The sequence below is a fragment of the Acipenser ruthenus genome, chromosome 52, assembly GCF_902713425.1.
Source record: "Acipenser ruthenus chromosome 52, fAciRut3.2 maternal haplotype, whole genome shotgun sequence".
Lineage (NCBI taxonomy): Eukaryota > Metazoa > Chordata > Actinopteri > Acipenseriformes > Acipenseridae > Acipenser > Acipenser ruthenus.
Window position 1 is genome coordinate 2,317,977 of NC_081240.1, and position 24,751 is coordinate 2,342,727.

General features: G+C 40.3%; 1 protein-coding gene across 1 annotated transcript; it reads left to right on the plus strand.

Moving 5' to 3' along the window:
- The first annotated feature begins 359 nt into the window (after window positions 1-359).
- LOC117432830 (tripartite motif-containing protein 16-like) lies at window positions 360-12,398 on the plus strand. The gene is made up of 6 exons (XM_059016157.1): window positions 360-971; window positions 6,243-6,338; window positions 6,477-6,710; window positions 6,866-7,025; window positions 9,746-9,811; window positions 11,235-12,398. The coding sequence occupies exons 1-6, from the start codon at window positions 390-392 to the stop codon at window positions 11,759-11,761; spliced, it is 1,665 nt and encodes a 554-aa protein (XP_058872140.1). The 5' UTR covers window positions 360-389; the 3' UTR covers window positions 11,762-12,398.
- Window positions 12,399-24,751: the final 12,353 nt, after the last annotated feature.

A 24,751-nucleotide genomic window follows, 5' to 3' on the forward strand; every position in this document is an offset into this window, starting at 1 on the left:
TGCTCAGAGACAAGTTTGTGATTGAGGACAAATGGACTTTGAGATGTGGATTAATGCCCACTAAAATCAAACTGCAACAAACTCACTTCCCTTGTGAACTTCTGAGGATTCAGACCCACACAGAAGTGAAGGTCTAGTGCAGTCAAATACATACTGTAGCTATAGAAGGGTTACTGTGACAATGCCATTCTCAAACTCCCGTCCAATTCCCAACTATCTCCTCCCCTGTCACTCTCACACTGTTTCAAGAGATTCTGCTCAGCCTGCTTGTCGAAACCTGGCCTCAGTCCAAAACCCTGCCTCTTGGAGCTTTAAATAATTCCAGGAAATCAGCACAGCTAAGTTTCATTTGTTGTGAAATCGTCACTCTCTGTCTAACTGCAACAAGAATGGCTTCAAACTTGTGGTCAGTGGAGCACTTGAACTGTCCAGTGTGTCTGGAGATATTGAAGGTCCCAGTCACTATTCCATGTGGACACAGTTACTGTATAGGGTGTATAAAGAACTGCTGGGATCAGACTAATCATACAGGTGTCTACAGCTGCCCCGAGTGCAGAGAGACCTTTACCCCAAGGCCTGATCTACGCAGAAACACCATCCTGGCTGAAGTTGTGGAGAAATTAAAGAAGACAGGACTCAATCCTCCTCCTGCTCAAAGTTATGCTGGACCTGGAGATGTGCCGTGTGATTTCTGCACTGGGAGAAAGTTCAAAGCTGTGAAATCCTGTTTGACATGCCTGGCCTCTTTCTGTGAAACACACGTCAAGCCACACTATGAGGTTACTCCATTAAAGAGGCACAAGCTGGTCAATGCAATTGGAAATCTGGAGCAGAAGCTTTGTGCTGAACACCAGAAGGTTTTGGACATCTTCTGTAGAACCGATCAGACGTGTGTTTGTGTGTTGTGTATTGACAAGGAGCACAAGAGCCATGATACAGTTTCAGCTGAGTCAGAAAGGACTAGGAAACAGGTAAGGGTTTGAACAATTTCTTTGTAGCGATCCTATAATATTAAGAATTCCCAGGGATATTTAACATGTCTGTTTACTAGAATTGTATATTAAGAGCTATTTAAAGAGCATTCGTTTTTTTATTGCTCTTTCTAAACTATGACGTACTAAAATGTATTTCAGGGTGTAACAGGAGCGTTGTTATAGGTGTGGGTAATGCTGATTGACAGGAGAAACACAGGAGGTTATCTATAATACAAAAATAAAAAACATTCAAAACAAAACACAGCTCTAAAACTAGAAAATAAAAGTTGACCAAACAGGAAAGGAGGTCCTGCTCCAGGAACAGTCTCCCTGACACCTCCTCTCTAGACTTGGGTGGGATTAAAATCCCCTAAACTTGTTCCCTATTCCTTCCAGTGCTAGCGATCCTGGTTAACACACACAGTGATCACCTAAATACATTTTACCTTTTGTGCTTTTCTCACCCTGGTTAACACACGCAGTCGTGAGGATCCTACAGCAACACTCTCCTTCCCAGACAATCTGTATCCCTGCTTGTAGAACCAAGAAACTGGCTTTTCAGCCCCTTTTTAAAAGCCAGTCTGCCACAGTGAGAGATGTGATTTTGGGAGGCTTGCTTGTACGCTTAAAACGTTTATCTTTTAATTTATAACCACCATCTAGCTGAGAAGACTTGTTTTTATTGGTAAAGTGTTAATCTTTTTGTAGACATATTTTCTTTTTTTTAATTATGAAGGCTGAAAGTCAGTAGAGGGTGTAACTCAAATCCAAGTAAAAGAAAAAGTAGCTGAATTTTTGCATGATTAAAAGAGATATGTTTAAGTTAGTGTGACAGGGTGCCCACCCCTTATGTATATTTATTTATTTATGTCTGATTATTATTTAAATTTGTATTGCTATTGTTATATTGTGTTTATGTGTGGGTGGACGAAGACCGTCCGTCATTGTTATTTATTATTTGAGACCGGTGAAAAAGCCGGTCTTATAATGTGTAATTGGCGTGGATGGGGTTAAATTCCCATCCTTATAAATCTCATGGGAATGTGGCTGGAGCCTTAATAAGCTAATTATTTGATTAATAAATAATTAAGGCTCCAGCCACAGAATATAAAAGGACCCACTCCGGGCTCATTAAGTGGAGAGCTTAGGAGAAAGAAGTAAATATTGAGAAAGAGAGAACGAAAGGTACTCATTATAGTAATGGTTATTATTGTTTGTGTTTGTTTTGTTTCGCCCAATGTGCCCTTTCTTTTGTGTTTTTGTAAATGTGTGTTTTTATTATTTAATAAATATATGGCTGTGGCTGTTTCAGCCCCGTACCTCTGTCTGCCGTGTACTGCTTCCAGGACACCGACGTCACCACCCACGGAACTCAAGCCATTCTTGTGACAGTTAGTTAAAAACTAAATATAGTCTTCCACAACAAAGTCACGGGTATATTCTTCTGAACGTTTGTGTCTAGGCTTTTTTTTTATATTTTGCCACAATTTTCAATTCTGTTTTAAATTCCACATGCGTGTAAATTCTCCCTATCGAAATGTAATATAGCTTTAAATCCCATGAGCAAGAACAACCCTCCAATTCTAATTGTAATCTTGTTTTAAATCTAGCAAGTGTGTAAAATCCTCCAAAAGAAATGTAGGAATTCGCTGCCACTCAGTTTAAAGTATTCAGAACAAATCAATGCGAGATACAAGTCAGGAAGGAAGGTTATTGCCCAGCTGTACTAGGAAAGATTGTTTTCTATTATTCTTTTTAGTTTTTAAGTAATTTTATTGTATTTTTTCACTGGGAAAAGGGTGAAGTCAACGTGAATTGAGTAACCATTCCCAGTCTTTTATCAGTGTTTATTGGGTATACATCGATTTTCAGTTTTTTGTATCAGGGTTGTTTTATTTGTGTTTATCAGTTAAAACCAGAAATCAGAAGCCCTAAATATACATTAAAGAGAAAGCTGCTTCAGTTACCTAGGTCCTTGACAAACACAAATATGTAACTGTGGCAAAGTGGCTGCTGAGATGAACAGGTGCAGAGGTGATGCAGTGCAGAAATAATCACAAGTGAAAACTGTAATCCGATTTGGAAATGTTATTTTTATTTTTAACACAAATCCTGGTCTAGCGACCAAACAATAATCCTCCAGTAATACACCCCTGGTGTAAAGCTTGGCGGGAAAATTATAATAATGATTTTTACAACAAAACAAGTAACGCGTTATCTGCTCCCACAATACTACTAACACAAATCACCAGTCCGGGTGCGTGCAGTAGTGCTCAAGGTGGGTGATAACAAATAACAGTGACTGTGGTGTTGTTGTTCCGGGTAGTGCTGGCCCAAGGCGACAGCTCCGGAGATGTGTTAGCCGTCTAGTGAATTTACAAACAAAAGACAATTACTAACAGTGCTACAAACAAACAAAACACTCACAAACACTTTTAATTCTTTTTGTGAACTCTCCTGGTACTTCCAGTTCATTGCTTCTCTGAACTAAGCAAAGGAAACGATTTATGATTCTCCAGCCCCTTTATCCTCATGACCCCTTGGTAAAACAATTGCAGCTGCCTTTACTGTCTGCAGCTGCTACCTCGTTTCCCTTCCGGGTCAATACGTTCCTGCAACGGAGTCTCGCCTTCTTCTAGGCTGACCGACTTCCTGTACCAGGGAAAGAACTGTCCGGCCAGCCTGCCCAAAGCCTTTCCCTTTCGCTGCTTAGTGCCCTCCCAGGTCAGGAGGGAGATTTACAACCACAATTCATTGTATTTCTGTCACAGTAACACAAGCTAGATCAGCCATCATTCACTGTTACTACTGTGAAACAGTACCATCTAGCGGACAGCTACTGTGGATCAAGTGTCCTTTTGTATTGCTGACAGCTGTGCACTAGATGGTGTTGTGTCTTACTACTTGTGACGGAAACATAATGAGTTCTGGTTGTAAATCTCTGTGGCAGGGCAGAAGCCCTACACGTGGGAAATATGTAGTTTAATTGTATATTTTTTCGTTAATTGTTGTAAATTGATTTAATGAATTGTTTAACTGCTGTGGTGCTCCCCCGGGGATGATTGCCTATCTGCATGGAGCAGCAGCTGAAAGCAATCAGCTGTTCCAGCAGGCAGGTGGGCGTGTCTCAGCGGAGCGTCAGTATAAAAACATAGAGATCACTGTGATCGAGGCTGCTGCAAGGCCTGCAGTTTTCACAGCACCTTTGTTTTATAGTTTCCTAGGAGGCTGTGTGGTCCAGTGGTTAAAGTAAAGGGCTTGTAACCAGGAGGTCCCCAGTTCAAATCCCACCTCAGCCACTGACTCACTGTGTGACCCTGAGCAAGTCACTTAACCTCCTTGTGCTCCGTCTTTCGGGTGAGACATAATTGTAAGTGACTCTGCAGCTGATGCATAGTTCACACACCCTAGTCTCTGTAAGTCGCCTTGGATAAAGGCATCTGCTAAAAAAACAAATAATAATAGTTTGTTGTATTGTGTTTTATTTTTAGTGTCTTACAGTCTTGTACCGTCCTCTGTGAGCTAACATCGCTGGTAGCGCCACATGACATTATTGTTTGGTTTTTCTTTGTTTTATGTGTTATTAAATACTGAGCACCGTGCTGGCGTGTTTCACTGCACCTGTGTCTCTGTGCCTCCATTCCGGCTCTCACCTGCTTGTCTTCCTGCTTCAGTGTGGGAACAACACGGAAGAGTGCCACAATCTCCCTCTCGACCTGTGAGGGTACTAAGTAGCGAAAGGGAAAGGCTTTGGACAGGTTGGCCTGACAGTTCATTCCCTGGGTCGGGAAGTCAGTCAACCTGGAAAAAGGTGAGACTCCAGTGCGGGAATGTATTGACCTGGAAGGTAAACGAGGTAGCAGCTGCAGGCAATAGAGGCAGCTGCAATCGGTTACCAAGGGGTCATGCATAAACGTATAAGAGGCCGGAGAATTGTAAATCTTTTCCTTCGCTTGGGTTTCAGAGATACAAGGAGACTGGAAGGACTGGGAGATATCCCCAAAATAAAATAGTTCGTGAAATTGAAGAAAGCAAATTTGAAAAAGACCAAGTTTATGTTAACTCAGAAATGTCTTCATCTAGACAATGTGGGGAAGCTATAAAAAAGGCCAACAAGATGCTTGGATATATTATGAGAAGTGTTGAATTTAAATCAAGGAAGTAATGTTAAAACTTTACAATGCATTAGTAAGACCTCACCTAGAATATTGTGTTCAGTTCTGGTCACCTCATCACCTCATAGCTGCTCTAGAAAGAGTGCAAAGAAGAACAACCAGAATTATCCCTGGTTTAAAAGTCAGTCTTGAACAAAGAAGACTACGCGGCGATCTGATTCAAACAGGGGTCACAAATGGAGATTAGATAAAGGGGCATTCAGAACAGAAAATAGGAGGCACTTTTTTACACAGAGAATTGTGAGGGTCTGGAACCAACTCCCCAGTAATATTGTTGAAGCTGACACCCTGGGATCCTTCAAGAAGCTGCTTGATGAGATTATGGGATCAGTAAGCTACTGACAACCAAATGAGCAAGATGGGCTGAATGGCCTCCTCTCGTTTGTAAACTTTCTTATGTTTCTTATGTTTCTTATGCTTGTTTTGTTAAGTAGCACTAGACGGCTAAACACAAATCCGGAGCTGTCGCCAGGGGCCAGCACAAAGCCGGATCACCACAACACTTGTTTTTCACCAATAGCACGTAATAGATTTTACTTCACCACAAGCACTGAGAGCACTCACTTTAGACCTGTGATCATGTGTCTAATTGTGTGTGTTTTGTACTGTGTTTATTGTTTGCGGGACTGCAACCCTTTTTCATTACTGTGCAATACACTTTGCTGTGCATTGCCATCTCATTATTGTTTTCTGGCTGGTCATCAGACAATTGGATTTCTAACCATTAAAACCCTCATTTCACCCATACTATTGGAAATTATTGGAAATACTGCATCTGCACTGCACCTGATATACACCTGCTACTAATTACAACATTGCCACCCTACTATAAACACATTATGTCTGATCTAGCCTGTGCTAAAGATGTCTATGGCATGCAATTAGGACTGAAGAACAAAATATATCCGAGAACCACTCAGAATTATTGCAAAGATTGTAAAGAGGTAAGGGGACAATAAAAAACAAAATATATCTGAACTAAAGTTATTCTGACATGGTTAGTAGCATACTTAAACAGGCCTGTATTGTGTGTGACAGGATATCACTCAATGCCCTGTCAGAAATGTCACTGTGTCATTGTGTTTGTACACAGAAGCAGCTGGAAGAGACACAGACAGAAATACAACAGAGAATCCAGGAGAGACTGAAAGAAATGGAGGAGCTGAAACAGGCTGTGGAGTCACTGAAAGTGGGTATTGACAAGAGGGTGTCATTACTATTATTAACAAATGGACTGGAACACATCTACAGACCTTTATGGTATATGCCTGATGTGTTTTTTATATAAATTCTAACCATGTTTCCCACACTGTGTTCTTTCACTCAGAGATCTGCATGCATAGAAATAAAGGAAAGTGAGAAGATCTTTACTGAGCTGATCCGATCCATTAAGAAGATCCACACTGAGGTTATTGAGCTGATTGGAGCTAAAAAGAAGGCTGGAGTGAATCAGACTGAAGGACTCATGAGGAAACTGGAGCAGGAGATTGCTGAGCTAAGCAGGAGAAACGCTGAGCTGAAACAGCTTTCAGAGACAGAGGATCACATCCATTTTCTACAGGTAACATCACTGCTTGTTAGAAAATCTCAAGTCCATAACTAGGACGGTTTCAGACAGACCTCTCCAATTGAATGAATCCTTGCTTTTCCCCAGGAATGTTTTGGACCCCATTCTGTTTCACTGAAAACTCCTTTTTCTCCACTTTCCTGTTGTAGAATTTCCAGTCCCTCTGTGCCCCTCCTGAAGATGGAGACTTACTCAGCTTTACTGTCAATACAGACATCTCTTTTGGGGCTGCGAGGAAAGCTGTATCTGAACTTAAAGACCATATTGAGGACTTCTGCAACTGGGAATTAATAAAGATAACCACAACAGGTTGGTGTGAAATATTCCTTTGGTAGAAATTTCTCAAATAGAGAATGGCTTGAGGAGGGACAGGACTTGCAAGAGTTTGATAAATACCTCTTGCAGATTGTTGGCTATATGAATACTGCAGCTGTTTTATTTCAAATGATTTCCCCAGGTTGAAACACCCCACCTAATTTACAGTGACATCCCAAGTGATAATAGCAAGAAGGAAGAGTGTTTCTAAAGACATTGCAAGAGAAAGCAACACAATAGCATTCAGACAGTGGGATTAAATCACTAAAACAACACATTCATTCCATATAGGATGCTGATGTGGCATCAGCCGTGATTTGGGCAGGGGAAATTAAGAGTTAAATAATCTAGTTTAAATTGTAATCAAATACATCATAAGATACTACGCCACCCCTTGTTTATATAGAGGTAGGGACCCTCTAAGTCGTGACCAAGATATGGATTCCCTCACACGAGTCCTTTCAATTAAATGAAAGTCAATAGTGCAGTTTTATTGAATAGTACTAAATGTATAAAAAAAATTTAAATAATAAATAAGTAAATATCTGATCCCTATAGTTTAACAAGTAAGACTGAAGTTCAAAAGAAACACCAGGGTCAGTAGAAGCCACGACTATACAGAGACAATCGTACCACAGAAGGCATAGAGGACTGTGGAAGGGTTGTAGGGGATTCACTGACACACACACACACAGGAAACAGAAGGTTTTATTTGCAACACTACTCAGGTGCCCAGTTTTATTTAGGTAATTTTATTATTTGTCAATAAATGGCGCTGGTGTTGCAACCCCCCCCCCCCCCCCATATCAACGATGGTAAACAGGGGTTGCACTTGTGTGTCAGCATGCATAGGTGCTCTGAAATAATAATGAAAACCAAAGGCGAAATACAAAGAGAAAATAAAACACAGTAATAAAACTACAAAATAAAGGTGCTGCTTACACAGAGCCCCCACTGCCGCTATGCCAGTCAGCTCGGGTCTCAAGCCTGTGCTCGGCTATTCTCTATACACTGGGCTGGCCAGAGTTCCCCATATATCTACACATGTACCCCTCGGGTACGTAATGATTTATTTTAATTCTTGTTTTATTTGTTTAAGGCGGGCTGTCTTCCTCAGCCGTGCTTGTCTGTTTCGTTCTATCTTCAACCGCTGGCATTCCTGCTTGGTCTTTGTTTAGACTGGCGTCTTCGGCCAGTGTCACAGGATATCCCCTGTTAGGCCACCTGAATGCATAACCAAGCACAGTTCTTATGGGCCGAGCAACCCCCGCCCCGCCCCCCCCCCCCCCAAGACCCGCTTCTCATCCACTCAGAGAGAGGAAAAGCCAACACACCTTCCTCCCAACCTCTCCGTGTCATTGCCGTGATCGACAGGTGGATCTTCGGAGGCTACTGCCCCCTTCCTGCAGAACCACGCATTCCTTGTGTCTATACCGTCTATATCCAAGCAGCGGTAGGGTTGCACTTTGTTATAAATATAAATAGTGCAAAAGACACATTCAATAATTTACACTAACTGAAAATGCAAGGTGTGTAATAGAAAGAAGAGTTATATTTAAGATTTTTTTTAAAAAAACGGTTTAAGTAAAGAGGACAATCAGTAGGCCTAATCGTAAACAAACAATAAAGCAGAGAGAGAGGGAGGATCGGTAAACACAAAATTAATTAACAAATAAATAAAGAGTAGTCAAGAACAAAGAAGAGCAACCAGAATTATCCCGGGTTTAAAAGGCATGTCGTATGCAGACAGGCTAAAAGAATTGAATCTATTCAGTCTTGAACAAAGAAGACTACACGGCGATCTGATTCAAACATTCAAAATCCTAAAAGGTATAGACAATGTCAACCCGAGGGACTTCTTTGACTTGAAAAAAGAAAAAAGGACCAGGGGTCATAAATGGAGATTAGATAAAGGTGCATTCAGAACAGAAAATAGGAGGCACTTTTTTACACAGAGAATTGTGAGGGTCTGGAACCAACTCCCCAGTAATGTTGTTGAAGCTGACACCCTGGGATCCTTCAAGAAGCTGCTTGATGAGATTCTGGGATCAATAAGCTACTAACAACCAAACGAGCAAGATGGGCTGAATGGCCTCCTCTCGTTTGTAAATTTTCTTATGTTCTTATGTTCTTATGTTCTTATGTTCTTATGTTCTTATGTTCTACCTGATCAGACTGGATTTAAGAATGAGCCCGGATGACAGAAACAGACCCAGCATTCACCATTCCCAACCTAGCCACCGAGTCCATTTTTATAGGGGTTCATAACAACTGCATTCTGCCTGATCCTAATGTCCAACAGACTATACTAACTTACAGTCCTGCACTTTCTTATCAAAGATTTATAGGAATTGGAGGTCATGGTCATGTTTGTATTCCAAATCCTCCACAGTAAAGTTTTTGGTTTAAAACAGTTTTCTATATTTTATTTAACAAATGAAACAGCTGTTTATATCCTGGGGTCTAGGAGCAGTGACTGACATTTCAAAGGTAAGGCTTTTCTTCCAGAAAAACATTTTATCTACAGAAACATTCTCCCTTTTTGGAAGGACCTAACGCCTCAGTAAAAGAGTGGCTGGAGATGTATTAGATTAGTTGTTTTGTGAAAGATCCCTGAGTTAGCTGGGTCATTTGCTAAACTGATAAACTGAACAGATGCACTTTGTCATAAAAAATTAAGAGCATTTCACCTACTTTCTGTTTTTTTCTGCCAGTGAACAAAGTTGCAGTTTACAGTCTGCAGGCTCCAGAGCCAAGGAACAGAGCTGAGTTTTTAAAATGTAAGTCTGTTTTCACTGAAACATTTGATTGAAAGATGTATCACTCCATTGTGAGAAGAGCTAACACTACAGAACAGGGAGGGGTGGAGCTTGAGGGCAGCAATTATTATTTATTAGGAATTGTGAAGCCATTAATCTACACTCCTCTGCAACAAGTATTGGTTCAGATGAATACATGCAGAATGACTGGGGGTGGGGCATTTGTTGTTTTTTTTCCCCACTCAGACCTTTCTCTCCCTAAATATCTTGGTATCCCTGAACAGATAATGATCCCATCTTTTACTACATGTACAATACATGTGAAACCAGTTGTGGGGTAAAATGAACAGCTATCCCTCCCAGTCATCCTGTGCTGGTAGTAAATGTATATTGCAGTACGACTGCACTTGTGGGATGGATTGCTCATTAAAATATTAGACAGATATTTGAAGAGTGGATGATATTCTATTGAAGATATTTAGTAAGCAAGGGGTCTGAGTGTGTAAAATGGCAACACATACCCTGTAGGAACATTAAGTGAACTGTAATTGTATGCAGAGCTGCATTTGATTAGTTCCAATTGAAGAAGTTTGATAAGATCGAGGAATTATAATGAACAAAACAATCAAACAGCAAGAGTGCTTTATTAATAGCAGCAGTTTATTTAAGACAGAAAAATATATAACTTGTGAAAAATACATCTCAAATAAGAATTATAGATCAAATATATTGATTATCAACTTTAAATATCACAGTTTAAATAGCAGGGAGCAGGCAGGAGGCAGCAATGAGGAGGGATCAGAGAGGAGGGATCAAAGGAGGGAGCCGGGAGGAGTGAGCAGGGAGGAGGGAGAAGATAAGGGAGCAAGGAAAAGGGAGAATGTAGGAGGCAGCAGGGAGGAGGGAGTGGGGGAGGGAAGAGGCATGGAGGAGGGAGCATAGAGGAGGGAGGAGAGAGCATGGAGGAGGGAACAGGGACTAATGGAGGAGGGAGTGTGGAGGATTGAGGAAGGTGGAGGGAGGGAGCATGGAGGAGGGAGCAGGGAGGAGGAAGCAGGGAGGAGGGAGTGAGGAGGAAGCATGGATGAGGGAGAAGGGAGCATAGAGGAGGGAGCAGTAAGGGGCATAGAGGAGGGAGCAGGAAAAAGGGAGGAGGGAACATAGAGGAGGGAAGAGGAGCATGGAGGAGGGAGCATGGAGGATGATGAGGGAGCAGGGGAGGGAGCAGATAAGGGAGAAAGGAAAAGGGAGGAAGCAGCAGGGAGGAAGGAGTGGGAGGAAAGAGGGAGCATGGAGGAGGGATCATAGACGAGGGAGGAAGAAGCAGGGAGGTGGGAGCAGGGAGCAGGGAATGATTTAAGGATGGAACAGACAATGACTTGATTTTCTCAGTGATTTTTCTTTTCTAACTCTCTCCTCTACCCATCATTTTCTCTTCAATCAGATTCCTGTCAGCTCACACTGGACTCCAACACGGCGTATGAAGACCTCTGTCTGTCTGAAGGGAACAGAAAGGTGACACTTGGAGAGACCCAGCGATATCCTGATCACCTAGATAGATTTGATTACTGGCCCCAAGTGCTTTGCAGAGAGGGTTTGTCTGGGACTCGCTGTTACTGGGAGGTTGAGTGGAGTGGGGGAGGAGCTGCTATAGGAGTCACATATGAAGGAATCAGTAGGAAAGGAAGGGCTCATCCCTGTGTCCTTGGATTCAATGACAAGTCCTGGAGTTTGTTCTGCTCTGATTCGAGTTACACTGCCTGGCACAATAACAATGAAAGTGCAATAACTGTCCCTCACTCCCCCAGAATAGGAGTGTATCTGGACTGTAATGCCGGCACTCTGTCATTTTATGGCGTCTCTGACACAATGACGCTCCTGCACAGATTCCAAACCACATTCACTGAGATTCTCTATCCTGGGTTATCTGTTGATTATGATTCCTCTGTAACGATCTGCCAGCTGAACTAGACTGTTTTGTGTTGAAAACATTTGTATTGAGCTCCCTGTCTGTCCTCTCCACTCCTCGGGTGAAGGGAATGTTCAATCTGACACAACTTTGTTTATTACATTCATTTTGGTAGTTTAAATCAAGTTATATATAATTAGAATTTTTGGAGAGGGTGTGAAGTTTATTATTCAAAGTGCCGTTTAAGGTCAATCATGTTTTAAGTTTCTGTTTATCAATTAATGCTAAATGTTTTTCCCCATGTAATGTTTTGTAAAGTTTTAATTTTCAATAAATGTTTTGTTCTGCACCTACTTCTGAAATGAACATAAACTAAGTGGACTGTCAACAGCAGCTGCTCTCTGGAAATGTAGTGAACAAAAAAGCTTTAGAGAAAATGTTAAACACACATAAAAGGATATTATGGGCAGCAGTGTGGAGTAGTGGTTAGGGCTCTGGACTCTTGACCGGAGGGTCATGGGTTCAATCCCAGGTGGGGGACACTACTGCTGTTTCCTTGCGCGAGGTACTTTACCTAAATTGCGCCAGTATAAACCCAAGTGTATAAATGGGTAATAGTATGTCGAAAATGTGATATCTGTATAATATGAAATACTGTGATATCTTGTAACAATTGTAAGTCGCCCTGATAATGGTGTTTGCTAAGAAATAAATAATAATATTATACAATCTATCAAATCCAATTAATTTTGTATAGCACCTTTATGCATAGGCATCCCAAAGCGCTTCACATGAGAAATAAATATACTATGCAATAATATAATATACAATAAAATGTCAAAAAACATCCAAAAACAAATGGGGGAAAAAATAAATAAAATAAATAAATAAAATACATATTAACAAAATTCTAAAATAGGCCACCCCAATCTACAAAAATGCCTCTGCATAAAGATGTGTTTTAAGCTTTTAAGTAGGCTTTTGAATGGCCTTTGAATGGTCACACAGTGTTGCTTTAACTAAACAATACCAGCAGACCAGCCTATTTCATACAGGTCTTTGTAACTAAACAATACCAGCAGACCAGCCTATTTCATACAGGTCTTTATAACTAAACAATACCAGCAGACCAGCCTATTTCATACAGGTCTTTGTAACTAAACTATACCAGCAGACCAGCCTATTTCATACAGGTCTTTGTAACTAAACAATACCAGCAGACCAGCCTATTTCATACAGGTCTTTGTAACTAAACAATACCAGCAGACCAGTCTATTTCATACAGGTCTTTGTAACTAAACAATACCAGCAGACCAGTCTATTTCATACAGGTCTTTGTAACTAAACAATACCAGCAGACCAGCCTATTTCATACAGGTCTTTGTAACTAAACAATACCAGCAAACCAGCCTATTTCATACAGGTCTTTGTAACTAAACAATACCAGCAGACCAGCCTATTTCATACAGGTCTTTGTAACTAAACAATACCAGCAGACCAGCCTATTTCATACAGGTCTTTGTAACTAAACAATACCAGCAAACCAGCCTATTTCATACAGGTCTTTGTAACTAAACAATACCAGCAGACCAGCCTATTTCATACAGGTCTTTGTAACTAAACAATACCAGCAAACCAGCCTATTTCATACAGGTCTTTATAACTAAACAATACCAGCAGACCAGCCTATTTCATACTGTTCTTTGTGCAGTAACTGCTGGGTCTGATGTAAGAAGAAAAAAACAGAGCGATTCAGCCTATTGTATTTTGACTGACAGTTTGATTGCAGGGTAATACTATTCTGAAATTGCTCAAAGAAGTACATTCCTGAATCCTCCCAGAAGGCTGAGGGTGTGAAGTATAGAAGAACTAAAATGTCTGCTCCGGATAGACAAACACCAAACAGATAACAAAGTTGCAAACTGAATGAAAGGAGACAGAAATATTGTGGGATAAAACAAAAGCAGGTTTTTCACATCTTCACCGTACCCAGCTGACACAAGCCCATGAGACTCTGTTGTCTTCAGCCTCTCATAGCTCATGAACTGCAGGGCAGGGTTCAGCAGCAGGGAGAGGTGGGTCCCGTTCCAGAGAGCAGGGAGCCTCTCGGAGAGCAGGATCTACGGGAACGCATCTGGGACATAGAGCAGTGTGGGAACGACATTCCCAATTAGAAATCAGCAGGCAGAACACCGACTAATAATACAATACACATTCATTTTTATATAGCATCATTCATGCACCCCAGAGCGTTGTACAAAGTTAAAAACAAAATAAGAGAGCTCAAATATATAATACAACAGTTACAACCAATGATATAAAAGAACATTCAGAAATTTGAATTTAGACTTAAAATAACACTATGTAACACAATTTTTGTTCCTGGGTAGTAAGTGTTATTTCCTAATTGCTTATGCCTCAAAAGTATAGAAAATGGCTATTATTCCCCACAAACTTTGCTTTTGTGACCAGGACAGTGATATTTTGTAAGTGACACAGTGTAATCCAATGTTCCAACCTGCACAGGTTAGCCTGAGTTTGACCCTTGTCTGACTTCCAAGTGCCAGGGGAAATACTAGGTAAGAAGAATGGATTTATAGCCTTGCACCTCGTTTCCATAGTCAAGCCAACTCGAGTGCAGTCAAGTGCTCCTGGGTTAGCCTGAATTTTCCAAAACTCGAGCTGAAGTGCAACGAGAGTTGGCTAAAAAAAATAGCGTTTCCAGGGTTTCCTGAGTTTCTCGAGTTATTAAGTGAGCTGGACAAGTCTCACTCATGTTATCGCGAGAGGTGGCCAGATAGTAACCAGATTACTGTATCATAGTTATTGACATTGTAACATTGTTATCACCAACCACGGCAATGGATACTTTTCCAGTCTTGTGATATTGGACGGTGTCCTAAAATCGCATCTAATCTGTCATAATAGCGGAATGTTTTGAGATCATTTCCGCTTCTTTTATTGTGGTCTTTGATTTTTTCTCTACATTGGAGCGCATTCCTACTCACACCCATAGAAAGTAGAACTTGACTTATTTTTTGAAACACTTTTTGACTTCGAAAAGATCCTTGAAGCTGCCTTTGAATGACCCGATCTCCCCAAACAGTAATCAGTGATAATAGCTTACAGGTAAGCTGTTATTTTGTTTTCTCTAACCTTTATTTGCAACTGACACTGGCTTTCATAGAGATTGTTGCTAAGACCCGGGATTCCATGATTAGTGATGTATTTTCTGCTCAGCCTGAATTAATTCGGGCCAGCCTGCAGAGTGAAATGGTAACAAAGAACTCGGGTATGCGCCCGAATTGGAGGCCAACTCTTGTTTTACCAAAACACGGAAACGCAGCATTGGGGGGGAGGAGGGGGGGGGGGGGGGCAATTAGGGTGTGTACTTGATTTGGCGTGGCCATGGAAACAAGGTTTTAGTTAGCACTCCTATAATTAAAGCCACATTTGGAATGAAGACCAAGCAATCCTTAAGAGAGCTCTTCTTACCCAGAATGCCACTGTAGCGGTTGGGTGTGATGTCACTGTTTCTGAATTTCACCCCCCTGCAGTTTGAGGTGGGTATTGACAACCCAGAGGGGCATGGTCAGAAGCACATTGACCACTCCTGAGAAAACAGCAAGAACATACAGATAGGCTAGCCAGGGAACCTCGGTCTCTCAACACATAAGAACATAAGAAAGTTTACAGACGAGAAGAGGCCATTTAGCCCATCTTGTTCGTTATTATTATTATTATTATTTATTTCTTAGCAGACGCCCTTATCCAGGGCGACTTACAATTGTTACAAGATATCACATTATACATTATTTCACATTATACAGATAGCACATTATTTTACATACAATTACCCATTTATACAGTTGTGTTTTTACTGGAGCAATCTAGGTAAAGTATGTTGCTCATGGGTACAACAGCAGTGTCCCCCACTGGGGATTGAACCCACAACCCTCCGGTCAAGAGTCCAGAGCCTTAACCACTACTCCACACTGCAGCCTGTAGCTTATTGATCCCAGAATCTCATCAAGCAGCTTCTTGAAGGATCCCAGGGTGTCAGCTTCAACAACATTACTGGAGAGTTGGTTCCAGACCCTCCCAATACTCAGTGTAAAAAAGTGCCTCCTATTTTCTGTTCTGAATGCCCCTTTATCTAATCTCCATTTGTGACCCCTGGTCCTTGTTTCTTTTTTCAATGGTAAACTAGACTAGCTTGATGAATTCATGTACATTGTAAAACTTTTTTTTTAAATGGACACAGTAATGTGTTACATTAGGGAATAAACACAACCACTCTGGCTACTATAATAAACTGGAAGTGATTTTTATTCCGTTCATGCTGAACCTGCAGCTGTCTGCATTGGCGGACTTTGCAGTGTGACTCAGAAGCTTCCAAAATGTCCTCTGCTTTCCTCTGCAGGCGAAGCATCACATTGATGCTGTTATCTGTATGGAAATGGATATGCTAGCAATGAAGTCAGTATTCATCCTGATCTTTCCAATGCTCATGCATACTTACAATTCAACACACAGGAGTTTTGCAGCAATGACACTTAAAATACAGATTACCACAAAATCCAAAGAATATAAAAACATTGCTAACATTTTTGACATGCGGTAAAGTTTTAATGACACGTCTGCAAAGTATATTTGTGCAGCTTATAGCAAATGCACTGTAATGACGAAATAAACAAGCTTCAGTGAACTCCTGTTTGATCAGCTTCAGCGCATTCCTGTTCTATTTGTTATTTTTGATGTGCCTTTTTTATAAGCACTACACACCGGGGATTCACTTAAACTGAAAGAACTGAAGAAGCTACAGGAAAAGTAAACTTCGGCAATGAGATCGGGGTGGCGATCTGAAAGATGTTTCAATAAATTGATGGTGTTTCCTCCCTTATTTTTCACTTCTTTAAAACACTTTTGACATTTTGGCTGTCCGCCTTCAAACAAGCCATTGTCATTCGCTATTACTGCTGCAGTAATTTAAATTTCCCCAGAACAAGCGGAAATGAGTAAGCTTAGTTCATACTGTTTTTAAAGCACACAATTACAAAGTTTTGTTTTAAAAGCTAAAAAAAGAACAGATAAATGCTTTTGTTTTATAAGATAAAATCTACTGAAGCCTGCAATGATTGGTTTTGTAAACTTCTTATCATGTCCCAAATTGAAGCCTTTGAGTTCATCCAAGCTCAAGGTATTTTTTTTTTTTAAAATGTAGTCTTATTATTGTTGATGTTGCCTTGTAATGCATGTTTTATTCATCAATACTAACTATTGTGCAGTAACACAGGGCAGTGCAGGGGTGCTTGAACTAGGGGTACTGGGGGTGCTACCGCACTCCCTGGCTTTGCATGGCTTCCTTCATATACAGTGGCTACAGTTTTGTTGAATGGCTTTCAGCACCCCCACATTAAAAATTGTTCCAGTGCCACTGGGGCAGTGGGGTCGCAAAGTCATTTTTATTGGTGAAAAAGTACTGTGAAGTGTGAGAACCGCTGCTACAGAGAGTGTCTGTTGCCTGGTTTAAAAAGTTCTCCTGACAGGCCATGTCTTTTTCAGATGAGACTCGAGTTCATTCGACTACAAACAGAATTTATATTAGATTTACAAATAATTCTCTCAAATGGAAGTTTTGGAAATTATCTTTCTAAAGCAAAAAGGAAATAATTTCAAAAATGTAAATAATCAGATTTTGAAGTCCTGTTTTTTTCTTTTTAGTTCTATTTTTTTTTTCTTTAACCAAACATGGGAAGCGCTACACTTGAGTTAATACTTAATGGATTGTCCACAAGCAGAGCTAACATGCTGTGATGGGAAAAGCAGTAACTGTTAGTGAAATGTCATTGTCAACTGTCTTCTGTTTTAAGTGGACACACTATTGCTGTATATGAACACATATTATCAATCAATCTGAATTTCTAAAGAAATGTTGATGTGAAATTGTAATAGAAATGCTCTTTCAGTATGTGTGTGACTTGTACTTTCCTGCAGAATACTTGCAGTGTGTGAGTCCAGGAACATGTCTACTACAGGTTTGCTGAACTAGTCACAACATGTAAAAGTCTCTGCCTATGTAACTTTCTTGATCTCCATTTTTCCCTTGGCAGTGAAAGATGTTATTGAAGCGCTTGTTTTCTGAGTGTCGCTGGCTTTTTGGTGTTTTTGTGATCTCTAGTGATTACCACAAACATTGTCATTCTTCATGCCACATCCCACCGTTCAAATCAGTCCTGCATAGTTTACAGAAAGCATTTTTCTTTTTCCAGCGTTGCTTAGGGTTGTGGCAGGGCAAATCACTGCCTGTAAAAAATGTGTTGGTGGCTGGCAGGGATTGGTTTGATTTCTGTCCATGACAGATAATTGTGGGTGTGTGGCTGTGTTTGCACAGCCAGCGGTGTAATTATTTGATTTAATTTGATGGGTGTCACCTGCTTGTAATTAGCAGGCAGGTATAACAGGAACCAAAGGTTTGTACTGGGCAGTCTGTGTAAGGTTCTGTGTAAACGTGTGTGTGTTCAAAGTGACTTTGTGACTGGTAAACGGCTTAGCCGTCCAGTGAGAGAGTTAGGTTTTGTTGTGTTTATTTCTGTGTTTTGTGCAATGAAAATGTGCAACCGCGTTAAACTTTCAATTTCTGTGTCTGTGTCTGCTTAAGGGGCAAACGAACGTGAGTAAGCGAAATCCTTCACATATATAATATTTTATTTATTTATTTATTTATTTATTTATTTATTTATTACCAGGGCGTATCCAGCCAATCTGATTGAGATCAGTCGATTGAATGGGACGTTATCAAGCAATAATCATCCCATAGGAATGGGACAGTAGGTACCTACTAGCCTCCTAACCCATAAATCTACCCCCTACCCCTAAACCTAATGTTTACAACTAACCTAATCTCTACCCCTAAACCTAATCTCAACCCCTAAACCTAACTGTGTTACTATTAAAGTCATTTTTAGTATTATTTCAACATTGCTTTTTTGCACCCTCTAGCGGCTACTACATCCGGACCTACTCTACCTGTTGGGAGGCTGGTAGGTACCTACTGGCCCATTCCTATGGGATGATTTTTGCTTGATAGTGTCCCATTGATCCCATTAGTGTCCCAGTGGTTAAAGAAAAGGGCTTGTAACCAGAAGGTCCCCGGTTCAAATCCCACCTCAGCCACTGACTCATTGTGTGACCCTGAGCAAGTCACTTAACCTCCTTGTGCTCCGTCTTTCGGGTGAGACGTAATTGTAAGTGACTCTGCAGCTCATGCATAGTTCACACACCCTAGTCTCTGTAAAGTCGCCTTTGATAAAGGCGTCTGCTAAATAAACAAATAATAATAATAATAATAATAATATTGTAGATGCGTTCCACAGGACTCCCCTAAACAATGCTAGGTACAGATGGGGATTGCAGTAACCACAGAAATTACCTTTTGCAGTAACCTTCTGCAGAAATTAAAGGTTTGCAGACACAAAGGTGTTTAACACTAGAGTTTTTAACAAAATATGGGAGAAAATCTGTAACAAAATCTGGGAGGAGAGTCCTGGCAAATAAAGGAGAGTTGACAGGTCTGTATTAATGTGTATTGTTGCTAAAATTAACAAATGGCACCCCTGCCTAAACAAAGTATTGACACATATACTATACAAATAAAATCAGTGAACATTATTGCAAAACAAAGCACTGTAATACAGTCTTTGACCATTTACAAAATACAATTCCAAAAGGTACTTCCCGTGCTATCTCAGTCTATGCCACAGTAATCTTTTTTTTTTTTTTTTTTTTGCACCGTGCGTGTTAATCAGACAGGTTAACCCGAGACTCAAACAACAACAAAAAAGTGATCACAAACACAAACTGACTTTGGAGGGCGACAGAACAATCTTGTTTCATCTTTTTAACAGTACAGTAATTATATGAATCCCTTGCTTTCTTGTATTTAACATGGTTACACCGGGCAGTTACGTGACAGCATGTAAAAAGTGAAACTGAATTCACAAATGCTCCGTCTTCTCTTTTAATCTGAATTTACTGTTTTAGACCCATAATAAAACGTGCATTGATCAGTGCATTAAAAGCCAATGATTGTCTTAGTGTATGTTTCGGGATTCCGAGGCTGTCATTCCATGTCTAGTTTATATGTTAGACTTCCTACTATTGAGACTGAGGGGTCAGTTCATGGGTTTTAAAGATATAATCTGTCACTCAGTTCTGTCTATTGATTTTAATGGGTATTCCTTTTTTGTCATTAGTTTCAGTACGTCCCATGAATAATGTATTAAGAGCTAGAACAAAGATGACTATGTGTTCATTAATGTGAGCTTTGGTATCTCTGGGCTTGAAATGGCTCTCCACAAGTGTAACACCTTATTCTTATGCTACTAACAACCAAATGAGCAAGATGGTCCAAATGGCCTCCTCTCATTTGTAAACTACTTCTTCTTCTTCTTCTCACATAACAATTAAAATAGTTAAATATTATTTTGTTTTATTTTTCAAAATATATTTAGAAATAGTAAGTTTAATAAGATTTCTATAATTCATGTGTGTGTATAAACATTATTTTTTAAACTATAATAATGTCCCAATGTGGCACTCAGTGATGCAGCTTTATGACTGTTTCAGCTCACATTCAGCAGTTTCCTCAGGCTGTGTGATAAACATATAATCTAAACATTGAAAATGCAGAAAGGGTGGAAACGGTTGTGTTATTGGCTGATCGCCCCAAAACACCAAAAATAATGTGAAACAGGGAGCATGGAGGAGATAGCTGGGAGCAGACAATCACTGTTGTATGTTTGATGCACAAGGGTGTCCTAATATGGGCACCATACTGTTGGGCAAAGATATGTGATGGAGAGGAAGGAACACAAGACTCCAGTGCAGTGGCAGACGTGTTCACATTGACTTTGGCTGCTGCACCGATACAGAAGGAATACATATTCATTGTAATCGTGAACATCTTGAAGTATGGATTTTTACATCCTGAAATGCCGTGAATAAGCCTTGTTTCTTTACAGATTGCTGTTGGAGTCTTGTGTGTGTTGTGTATTAATTCACATGTTTCAATTCTATTTTTCTACCCAGTGAATGAAGGTGCAGTTCACAGTCTGAAGGCTCCAGAGTCAAGGAACAGAGCTGATATTTTACCATGTAAGTCTGTTTTCACTGAAACATTTGATTGAAAGATGTGTCACTCCATTGTGAGAAGAGCTAACAGTATTCAGGGATACCAAGATATTTAGGGAGAGAAAGGTGTGAGTGGGTAAAACGGCAACAAAAACCCACCTCCAGTCATTCTGCATGTATTCATCTATTCCAATACTTGTTGAAGGGGAGTGTATAATATTTTACAATGAATAGCATCATTACATAATCTTAATACTCCCTGCTGTACATCTGCACCTCAATGTCTCATCTGTTTAGGCTGTATGTCAGAAACAGCCATTATAAAAATAACCTGCTGTAATATGTATGTATCAGTCTGTCTTTCTGTACATTCATACCTAGTGGAGATTTTCTCAGTGATTTTACTTTTCTAACCAACTCTCCTCTACCCGTCCTCTTCTCTTCAATCAGATTTTTGTCAGCTCACACTGGACCCCAACACAGCACATAGAAAGCTCTCTCTGTCTGACGGGAACAGAAAGGTGACACGGAAGGTAGAGACACAACCATATCCTGCTCACCCAGAGAGATTTGACACCTATTCTCAAGTGCTTTGCAGAGAGGGTTTGTCTGGGACTCGCTGTTACTGGGAGATTGAGTGGAGTGGGGGAGGGGCTTTTATAGGAGTCACATATAAAGGAATCAACAGGAAAGGAGGGGATGCTTCCTGTGGCCTTGGTTTCAATGACAAGTCCTGGAGTTTGTACTGCTCTGGTTCGAGTTACACTGCCTGGCACAATAACAATCACACGGCAATAACTGCCCCCCGCTACCCCAAAATAGGAGTGTATCTGGATTTTAATGCCGGCACTCTGTCCTTTTATGATGTCTCTGACACAATGACCCTCCTGCACAGATTCCAAACCACATTCACTGAGCCGCTCTATCCTGGATTTAGGATTAATGATTATGATTCCCCTGTAACAGTCTGCCAGCTGAACTAAACTGTTTTGTGTTTTAAGAAAACCTTTGTATTGAACTCCCTGCCTGTTCTCTCCACTCCTCGGGTGAAGGGAATGTTCAATCTGACACAACTTTGTATCAAAGTTAGGGGGTAAAATGGCACCACCTACAGAGTGAAATAAGGTGAATTATTTGTTTTTACACTTGGGGCAGAGGCAGCCTCATTTTTACTGTTTAATCTCTGTCAGGTTAGTGTTTTTATAATTATAAACACACAAAATTGGACAGGTCTTTCAGCATAAAATGTTCAATATGTCCGAAGTATTTATTGATTACAAATACATAAATAGCAGCAAGTGGCAGACTTAGTTGGCATCTCTGCACAGTGCTAGAATTCCCACAGCAAGTACTGATAAGTATCTCTTAATGTGATTGTAGCTCACTAAATAATTCCAGAATGTGTACCTATATTGCACTTCCATTGGCTACATAGGTCTCAAATATGCAGTTTTGAAAAACATGACAAGATTCTCAGAAAGCCATGTTCTTGTTTCGAATTGGATTGTGTCTGTCAAATGGATATTATAGTATCTAGATGAACTATTTGGGGATTAAGGTAGTGTCTGTTCGTTTTGTTTGTCTATTTATTTTGGCCTCAAGTGTCGTGTTCTGTTTTATTCAAGCTTTTATTTTCTGTGTGTTATTAAACTCACTGAGCGCCGCAGCGTCTCAGTTTCACCTGCAGGTACTGCCTGTCTGTGTGTTTCTTTCTGGCCTGACGTCACCCCTACAGCCAGCCTGTTCACAGTACCGTATGTGGAAAAACTATAAAGCGGTATGTAATTCAGTATGTTAACATTATTTGGAAGGTTTCATTCGACTTTATGAAGCAAAATATGTATGTATGCAAGTATGTTCAAGCAGTTCCAGGGAACTGGTATCAGGGAACTGTATTTTGGCTTGCAATCCATCATAATAAAGCACACATACCAATATTTATAATCCAGGCAGAGAGTCAGTGCTCATGCTCCACAGTGCTGTGCTCCTTGGTAGTGCACTGTAATCCTGTTCTCATTCTCTCTATCTGCAAAATCAAAAACAAAGCGCAGCGCTTCAGCATGTTAGTGTATCAAGGTAAGGGGCCGTACTCGCGTAGCTGCATCCCCTTTGTACTGCTAAACTCCTCCCTGTGATCAGTGGTTTGATTTTGCATTGCATTTTGTAGAATTCTTATTACCACGAAATATTGCATTGCTTTGAAATGCTAATATTGAATCTACATCTATAGCATTCTATGTTAAATTATAAAGGCAGGAGAAAATGTTTTCAAATTATTTGGCCAGCACTTGTGATCTTTTTCCCCCTTTCTCTTAGTATTGTATTAACATCACTGCACTGCTCCTCGATTGGACTCTTATAAACTGGAGAGAAGAGCCACAGAATTCCCTGGATGAGATTCTGCTCTAGTGGCTGAAACACAGAGACAATATTTTAATAAGAAGGGGCTTGTATAAAGAGAGCTTTATATTTCATGGAATTCAGAAACACAGGTAAGTTTCGTTTCTTGTGAAACCCATCCCTGTCTCTGTATCATCTCAACAGAAACAGCAGAAGCACATATTGTGATTCCAGCCCAGGATCACACTTCATGGTGAATCGAGGGTATTGACACAACTATTCCAATGGCTGGAGTTCCATCCTTCTTATATTCCTGTACAGAACTAGACACTCTAACACAGCAGTCAAACCCATTGTTAATACTGTGATAAATCAGGAGAAATGGACAGTCTAAACATGGAAACAAGCTTGTTCTTGTTATTCCACTTGTTCTCCTTGTTGAAGAAGAAAACTCCCCTCCCCTCCAAAAACAATTGAGAACTGAAGTGGGGGCATTTCTGTCCATTTTACCCACTCAGATCCCTCACTTTTTAAATATATAGTTGTGTCTGAAAAGATAATAGCACCGTCTTCAAATACAAGCTAATGATTGGCAGACTGTCAAAATAAATACAAGCTAATGATTGGCAGACTGTCAAAATAAATACATACATTAATTTAAATTGAAACTATAATGTTGTATTTAAGTTTTAATATAAGAACTGTTGTCTAAGCTGATTGTCTGGAAATTAAGTCAGAAGTCCACAGGGTAAGCATTGTGCACTGCAGCCCGTGCAACAGTCATACACTTCCCCACAATCAGCCTCCAGGAATCTTTTCAGAAGCAGTGTTTGCTGGAATAGTTAGTAAGCATGGAGAATAAAATCTAATCAGAAACAGCCATAGAAAATCCTGATCAAGTAAGAAATGTAATGAACATCATGATGTTTAAGCATTTAACCTCAGTTGGTTTCTGTGACAGGATGGCTGAGGGTTATTGAGACTCAGAGACAGTAGCTGTGGTTTTAAACGCTGGGGTGCACGTTTATTAAATAAAATAAAATCACAACAGTGCTCATAGAGCAAAATAAAAAAAGTTATAAAAAGTCACAAGCACAAAACCAAAAGAAAAACACTCAGACCTTTTCAATGGTTTGCAGTTTACCAGCCACCTCTCCAAACACTCAGATTACCTTTCTTAAACCCTTTCTCTTAATGGAGCTTCAAGCTCCCTTGTTATATCATGTGTCTGTTCCCAATTAACAACAATGATCTAATTTGGGAACAGCCACATTCTCATGTGTATTTGTAAGGGACAGGAATTAACCCCATCCCTACCAACCACCACCACCAAACACAAACCAAATACTATTTACAAACAGGTCCCCATGAGCATTAATATCTGGAGAGTTTTCAAAATTAGCAATTGTAACTGTTAATGAAAACACACCAGTATTGCTGATTGAAATGAAATCTATTTGAAATGTTTGATTAACGGGGTCCTATTCCTATTACCTGTAACACAGGAAGGAAGGAAGTGAACGGGGAGAGGAAACCAGTGTGGGGGCTGCAGGATCAATGGGCTTCACCTGAGTCAAAGA